The 8,215-nt window shown below is 49.2% G+C and overlaps 1 protein-coding gene across 4 annotated transcripts in view; it reads right to left on the reverse strand.

The window, feature by feature from the left end:
* Positions 1-6,077, reverse strand: part of MTMR9 (myotubularin related protein 9) — a 25,585-nt gene extending 19,508 nt beyond the window's left edge. For all 4 annotated transcript variants that reach the window (XR_003531187.1, XR_003531186.1, XR_003531185.1 and 1 more), the window contains exons 1-3: positions 5,495-6,077; positions 2,964-3,072; positions 2,072-2,197 (exon numbers count right to left, since the gene is read on the reverse strand). Coding sequence is in view for 1 of the 4 variants with exons in the window: in XM_027665107.1 (XP_027520908.1) it covers positions 2,072-2,197; positions 2,964-3,072; positions 5,495-5,679 (420 nt within the window). In the remaining 3 variants the exon portion in view is untranslated. The remainder of the gene's footprint in view (positions 1-2,071; positions 2,198-2,963; positions 3,073-5,494) is intronic.
* Positions 6,078-8,215: the final 2,138 nt, after the last annotated feature.

Consider the following 8,215-nt stretch of genomic DNA (forward strand, 5'->3'; position numbering starts at 1 on the left):
AGAAAAAGAGGAAAGGGGGAGGAGAAAAAGAGGAAAGGGGGAGAAGAAAAGGGAGGAAAGGGGAGGAGAAAAAGGAGGAAAAGGGAGGAAGAAAAAGGATGAAAGGGGGGGAAAGAAAAAAGAGGAAAAAGGGAAATAAAAAGATAAATAAGTGAATTTTCTGGCAATAAAATACCTTTATGTTAATTATACTGTCAGTGTACAAACTTCTCATGGCCTCTTCACAGAATTTTAGGAAACAATTTCCAGTTAGTTTGCAGTGTCCTGAAGTTGTGGAATTTGGCAGAAGAAAAACCTCTCAGCTCTTCTCTGACTGCTCAATAAAAATAAGAAACCCTTACACAAACTCTGAATTCCATTCAGCCCCTCACTGGTTATGCAGTAGAAGAATACAAAGAACATCACAGACAATCTAAATTTTTAATGTATTATCTAATTTTTTAAAAAAATATAACTTTCACAGCTTTACTTTGCCATTAGAGAATGTGTCCATGTTTTAAAACAACTCTCCTGTGGCAGAGAAATGTGGAATTAATACATTACTTTACATGGATTTGACATGTGGGGGAAGGTCAGGGATAACAGATCCAGGTGGATGATTTAATGGATGGGGGGGAACCTCTGGAATTCTACTCATTTAACTTATGGTAGAAAGAATTTAATCAGCCTTTTACTTCACATAAGGCAGTTTCATCACAGAACAAGGAGTATTTGGTCAACAACAACATATTTATCTGTTGTTCAGGGAATGTAAATCATTTGAAGGTGGCTTTTGGCAGCATTTTGTTAAAAAAATTGAGGTTTTAAGGGTCAAAAGCCAAGAATTAATCAACAGTTGCCAGACAGGGATATTTTAAAGAAATGAAATATTGCTATATAATAATATGATTTTTAAATGTAAGTCTTACAAGGAGCAAATGTTCAGAAAAACAAGAGATTCACAAATGCATTTTAAAATCTCTGAAAAAAATAAGGAAAAAAAAGCATATTAAGGGATCCATGTGTTGCTAGTTATGATAATAAGTCAGATTGTCTGTCTTTGGACATCAGATGAAGATAAGACACATGAGAGTTCTCTAATTATGAGACAAAAATAGCCAGATCTCTGAACTCCTTTAATTTTCTGGTGATTTCATCACCTGAATCTGGCCAAGCTGATGATATTATTCAGTTATCAGTCCCAGGCAGGAAGTGATAGATGCTGCAGACAGGCTGGGCTGCAGATAAAAGAAAAAAAAATCAATGTTCTGTGCTGCTGCACTAATGGATGTGGGCTCAGCAACCTGAGATGGTGGAGCAAGTGCTCATATTGGATGGGAAACAAAGACTTGGAACACAGAGATGCAAATCCAAGGAAGCTCCTGCAACCAAGATAGTTCAGCATCCTAAAATTAGGTTCAACTCAAATTCTTATCCTAAAATTAAGTTTGAATAACAGGCAATGCCACAAGAACAATTCCTACCCAAAATAATATCAACATGTACCATAATACCAACCAAAAATATCAACATGTACCATATCAACACGGTACCAAAATAATATCAACATGTGCTCAACAGCACCTGGAAAAAAGAGGATTGGAAGTTTCCTGCTCTCTAAATCTCCCTGAATATATCCCCAGCATGAACTAGAGCTAAAAGAGTTTCAAACTGGGCATCTTTACTGTCATCTCCCTGGAGAGATAAGGAATCCTGAGCAATTTTATTAAAATATTAATTCCAATTAAGGGATTGACAAAGATTTATTTCACTCCACTCCAGATTCAAAGTTAAGTGAAGCAAACCCTGGCCAAAGGGCTTCAGTTTGTTGTTTTAATAAAGAGAGTCATTCACAAAGGACAAAACACTTCCTACCTTTGTGTCCTCCCAGATAAGTTTTAAAAAGTCCTCAAATCTCCTCTTGTACGACACACAAATGCCTGATGTTCACAGAGTGTATGAACAACACTCACTTCTCACCCAGGCAACAGATGAATTTTTTACCATCCAGGATTTTCAGTTCAGCCACTGCTGGGTGAAATCCTTCAGGGAATATCCAAGTGCCTGTGGAAATCCTTCCAGTGCAACTCACCACTGAGCTGAGGAGCTCAAACTCCTGGTCAGGCAGGAAGGAGCGCCAGCCGTCCTCCAGCACCTCGAACATGGGCCGGTAGAAGAAGGGATACAGGAGGGTGACAGAATCCAGGGTGGAAAGGACCTGGATCAGAGAAAGCATGGAATCATGGAATGGGTTGGGTTGGGTTGGAAGGGAACTTAAACATCATCCCATTCCAACCTCCTGCCATGGGCAGGGACACCTCCACTATCCCAAGTTGCTCCAAGCCCCGTCCAACCTGGCCTTGGACAGTTCCAGGGATCCAGGGGCAGCCCCAGCTTCTCTGGACAACCTGTGCCAGGGCCTCACCACCCTCACAGCCAACAATTCCTTCCCAATATCCCATCTAACCCTGCCCTCTGGCAGTGGGAAGCCATTCCCCCTTGTTCTGTCACTAGATGATTGCATGATTCCTGATGCTTCAGCATAATGAGCTTCCCATTCCCAAATGTTGTGGCAAGATATGGGCTTAAAGAAAGGAGTTTCAGGGGTTTTTTAATTAAAAAAAAACCAACAAAAACAAACCTAGAGGCAAACCTCATGATTTTAACAGTTATCAGCAGTCATAGATTGGTTTGGGTTGGAAGGGACCTTAAAGCTCATTCAATTCCAACCCCCTGCCATGGGCAGGGACAGCTTCCACCAGACCAGATTGCTCAGAGCTTCATCCAACCTGGCCCTGAACACTTCCAGGGATGAGGAATCCACAACCTATGGGAAATATCCCACAACCTGGGGGGAAATATTCCAGAATTTTCCTTTCCCTTACATAACACCAGTGAAAACCTCCCTAACTGGAGACAAAAAGCTTTTGAGGTTGAGGTGAGATGGAGACCCGCGGGTTCTGTTGATGCTGATGACTCCTCACCTCGATGGAGCTGGCAATGTTCAGACATTCCTCCATCCCAGGGATGTCCAGCTGGATGATCCTCAGGTCTTTGCACTTTATGACAATGGTGCCCAACGATCCCACGAACCTACAGCAGGACATGGAACAGGAGCCTCATCAGAACAGGATCTGGGAGCTGTGAGGGGATGTTACAGCTCTTCCCACCACAAATTCCTACAAGGCAAAACTCCATTAACAGTAATTTTTCCCCAGTATCATCCTGCAAGAAAAGAAAGATATAAAACCAGCTTGTTATTATGTGGTATAAGCTTGTTTTTATTTTAATTTATTCCATCCTTGTGCTATGGAGTGGAAGTATAGGTATTACACCACTGTGAGGGTGACAGGACAAGGGGGAATGGCTTTAAACTGCCAGAAGGCAGGGTTAGATGGGATTTTGGGAAGGAATTGTTGGCTGTGAGGGTGGTGAGGCCCAGGCACAGTTTTCCCAGAGAATCTGTGGCTGCCCCATTCCTGGAAGTGTTCAAGGCCAGGTTGGAGCAGCCTGGGATAGTGGGAGAGGAAATAAGTGGCAGGGGGTGAAACAACATGATCTTTATGTTCCCTTCCATCCCAAACCACTCTGGGATTTCTGATTTAACAAGGAAGTTTGGTGTTTGATCCCTGCAGTGCCAGGATTTGCCCTGCAGATCTCAGGGAATGAAGGTCTTAAACCCCCCCACTGGTTACAAATCCAGGGAGCCCAGAAAAACCTCTGGTTCCAAATCAAACCCAGCTCCCAGACGCCCTCCTCAGTCCTATTCCAGCTGTTCAAACAGCTAGAAAAGCTCAAGGAGCAGTTTGATCATCTGATAAATCTGAAAAAACACTGTTTTGTACAAAAAAACCCTCTTATAATTCAGTGGGAGAAGAGATTTTCTGAGCCTGGCACAACATTGTGCACTAAGAACCTGCAGCAAGGTCAGGCTGGGCCTTTCTAAACCCTTTACAGATCTGAGAGTCTCATTATTCCATCCTCTCCAGCATTGGGAAAATGCTCTTATCCCTTCAAATGGTAAAGTTTCACTCCCACAAAGCTACTCAGGGACTGCTCTGGAGACCTCCTGGAAAATAAGGGCTGTGAGTATCTGCAGAGTAATTCGGTAGTAAATCAGGTGCTGAGCCAGCAATCCCTCCTCATAACTCCATGTTCCTTCCTTATTTGGGATTAACTTCCACTGCAACTGCAGCTGAGCTCATAAAAAATTTAAAAACTGAAGGAAAAGCTTGTAAATATTAATTTTCAAAATGGAGCTTTAGTACAAGGAGTAAGAGGGATGAGGCCAACCCCCCCTGAGGACTCAGCAATGCTCCATGGGAACACACTCCCTGCGTTTCCCACCCTTCTGCTCCTTTCCCACTTCAGAAAAATCAGGAATAAACTTAAGCAGCAACAGATTTAATCAGCATTCAGCAATTCCCCCCATTCCAGACTCTTTGCCAACTTGGTGGGTTTTAATTGCTCATGCTTGATTTTTCCAGAAAAATCTGTTCTACCAGATTTCTTTAAAAGGTAAGAAAAATGGGAAAGATCTTGTAATTAATTAAAAAATTATGATGAGGAAGCTGAAACAGGAGCAAGTGAGAGAGCAGAAGAGCAGGTGAGATGGGGCAGACACTGAGGGAGGGAAGGGTGATGGGGCAGGTAAAGCAGGAATGAGGGTAAAAAACCCCAAATCTTTGGAGTTTCTGTAATAAAAACAGGGTGGGGAAGAAAAATAATGAGAGTGCTGCAGCTACAACTCAGCTGAACCACAAAAATACATTGTTAATGTGTTACTGATTCCCATGAGGAGTTGGAGGAGTGAGGGATGATGGTGTGGAGCAGTAGGAGGTGGATTTGGGGATGAGAAATTCCAGAGTCCATCAGTTTTGGTGGGTGACACAAAGCAAATCCCTTCACCAGCGCTCTGACTTCCATCCCCCTTGCAAAGGACAGGGTAAAGGAGGTGGTAAAAATGCAAAGGAGGTGGTAAAGTTGCATTATTTAGAAATTATATATAGTGTTTCAACTGTTATTGAAGTATTCAAGTGTTTCAAGGGTTATTGATGGATCCACTCAATAATTAACACAGAGCAGAAGTGTTCAAACACACAAATTTTGATTCTTCATATGACCAAAAAATTAACCTTTCAGATGCAGCAGTCAAAATGAACATCCAAGCAGAAGGAAAACCCTGCCCTGTGCTTTCATAGGAACATTTAGGTTGGAAAAGAGCTCTAGGATCACCGAGTCCAACCTGCAACTTGGCACCACCTTGTCACCCAGACCATGCACTGATGCCACATCCAGCCGTTCCTTAAACATTCCCACGGATGGGGACTCCACCACCTCCCTGGGCAGCCCCTTCCATCGTTTAACAACCCTTCCCGGGAGGAAATTTCTCCTGATGTCCAACCTCAACCTCCCCTGGCGCAGCACAACCCCACTGTCATCTCCATCCTTCCTCCTCTCCACACCTGGATCCGGGACAACCAGCCTTGCCAACCACTCTCCCGAGAGGTCCCACCTTTTCTCGCAGGAGTCGATGTTGGAGTGGAGCAGCCACAGTTCCTCGGCGTTGTCGTGGCGCCGGGACGAGAAGATGAGGTGGTGGCCGGTCAGGCACAGCGTCCCCTCCACGGCCGCGTGGAACGGCCGGTGCAGCACCACATTGTCGGCGCGGGGCGTCTTGATCAGCTCGGCGAACTCCATGGCGGGGGCGGGAGGGAATCACCGGGAAAGCTCACCGGGAAAAAACTCACCGGGAAAACAGGGAGGGGGTGGAGGCGCCGGGGAGGGTCTGTGCGGTCCCACCCGCGCGGGAAGGGGCATAACCCGCCGTGGTCGCGGCTCTCGGGTGGGGATGATGAGCGGAGTGTGTGTGGGGGGGGGGGGGGGGGGCCCCCCCGGGGCCCCCCCTTTCCCCCCGGGGCCCGGGGGGGGGGGGGGGGGCCCCAGGGCGGGGCGGTGAGATCCCCGGGGGGTCAGAGCAGCGGGGGAACCCTTGAGGGGACAGGAGGCAGCCCCGGGATCCCCCGGATTCCCAGGACCCCCCCGGATTCCCGGGAGCCGCCGGCGGAGCGGCACGGGCCGGAAGCACCTCCCAGGGTACCTCCCCGGTCACGTGATGCCGCCCGGACCAATCCGCCTTGGAGAAGATGGTGGTGCGGAAAAAGGGCCCGGCGCACCCCGAGATCCCCGTGAAAAAGGTTCCGGGAGAATCACGGGGGGATGGAAGACGGGGCGGGGCGGGAGGAGGGGCTTAGGGGAAGGGGCGGGGCCTTGAGGGTAAGAGAGCCTATGGGAAAGGAGATCGCGGGGGCGGGGCTTAGGGAAGGGGAGGGCAAAGAGGGCAGGGCATGAGTGGGCGTGGCTTGTGGATGGGGCGGGGCTTCGTTAGGGCAGGGGGCGGGGCTCGGGGAAGGCGGGGCGGGAATGGAGCGAGGATGGGAGTGGGAAGGGGGAGGGAATTGACTGGGAATGGAAACGGGCAAGGGACAGGGAATTGGGAGTGGGAACGGGCAGTGAGTGGGAATGGAGTAGGAATGGAGCCGTCAAGGGAGAGGGAATGGAGCGGGCAGGGAGAGGGAATGGATCGGGTAGGGAACAGGAATGGAGCGGGAATGGGAATGGGCAAGGGAGCAGGAATTTGCTGGGAATGGAGCGGGCAGAGGGCGGGAATGGAATGGGAATGGGAGCGGGAATGGAGCGGGCTGGGAGTCAGGAACGGAGCAGGAATGGAGGGGGCAGGGGAGAGGGAATGTAGGGGAAATGGGAACGGCAGGGAGAGGGAATGGGAACGGGCAGGGGGACGGAAATGGAGAAGGCACGGAGCAGGAATGGACTGGGAATGGAGCGGGGAAGGCAGTGGGGATGGAGCGGGAAGGGATGGAGCAGGATCCCAGCGCCCCAGCCCGGGGCAGTGGGGCAGGGCCGGGATCGGTGCCCGCCGGGGCAGCCGCGGTTTGGGTCCAAAACCTCCGGGAATGGAGCAAACACATCCCCAGGTCCTGGCTGAGCCCGGCCCGGCCAAAAAATGGAGAAACGGCCAAAAATTCAGCCCGGCCACCTCACACGTGTTCTGAAATCCCCCTCGGGCTCTTCTCCAAGGACAACCGGCCCTGGCAGGGGGACGTTCCCCTCCAGCTGCCCCTCTGTGCAGGGACACCCAGAGCACCCTCCAAGCTGGGTCAGCACCCGGCAGTTGTGTTTCCATCACGGAATTATGGAATGGCTTCAGTACAAAGGGAGCTTAGAGCTCATCCCGTTCCACCCCCTGCCATGGGCAGGGACACCTGCTATCCCAGGTTGCTCCAAGCCCCATCCAACCTGGGACATTTCCAGGGGTGGGGCAACCACAGCTTCTCTGGGCAACCTATCCCAGGGCCTTACCACTCTCCCAGCTAACAATTCCTTCCCAATATCCCATCTAACCCTGCCCCCTGGCAGTGGGAAGCCATTCCCCCTTGTCCTATCCCTCCAGGCCCTTGTCCAAAGTCCCTCTCCAGCTCTCTTGGAGCCCCTTTAGGCACTGGAAGTTCTGACATAACATCCTACAGCCAGTGGCAAGGATGCAGGGCCAGATGTGCATAAAATCAAATGCTTTTCTCTCAATTATTATGGTAAAAGACCTCTGTTAAGAAGGTCTGAAAGGTCAGGCACAGCTCAAAACTAGATGTCCCCACTGAATTTATTGACAGAGTCGTGGGAGGGATGCCCATCCCTGGAAGTGTTCGAGGCCAGGTTGGACAGGACTTGGAGCAAGCTGGTCTGTTGGGGTTAGAATGAGATGATCTTCAAGGTCCCTTCCCACCCAAACCATTCCGTGGTTTTATGATTAAAAACCAAAATCAAGACTGGTAACACTGAAATCCAACATTTACCCTGAGAGTACTGGTGAGGGTGAGAAGGGCTGTTTACAAACTCCTTGTGCTTCCAAGCAAAAGTGGACTTCTAAGGAATGGGAAGAAGATGAAAGACTCTCCAGGGTGACAGCAAATTCCAGAATCCTCCTGAAGAGGTGTCTGCTGTTCGTATGTACCGTGGCTTCTCCCTGAAAGGGACTGCTGGACTTGTGGGTGGAACCAGGCTCTGATGCAGAACCACAGGTCTCTCCCACCTGGAGAAACTCCAATTCCTAAGCCTCCACCTGCTTTGTTTCTGAGGAAGAACAAAGAAATCAGGTCACCAGCCATTTCTGGGACTCTCTTTGGAGGCGGTGAGGAGCTGCCTGGCGCCGTCCTGCCCG

The sequence above is a fragment of the Corapipo altera genome, unplaced genomic scaffold (assembly GCF_003945725.1).
Source record: "Corapipo altera isolate COAL_440 unplaced genomic scaffold, ASM394572v1 164, whole genome shotgun sequence".
NCBI lineage: Eukaryota > Metazoa > Chordata > Aves > Passeriformes > Pipridae > Corapipo > Corapipo altera.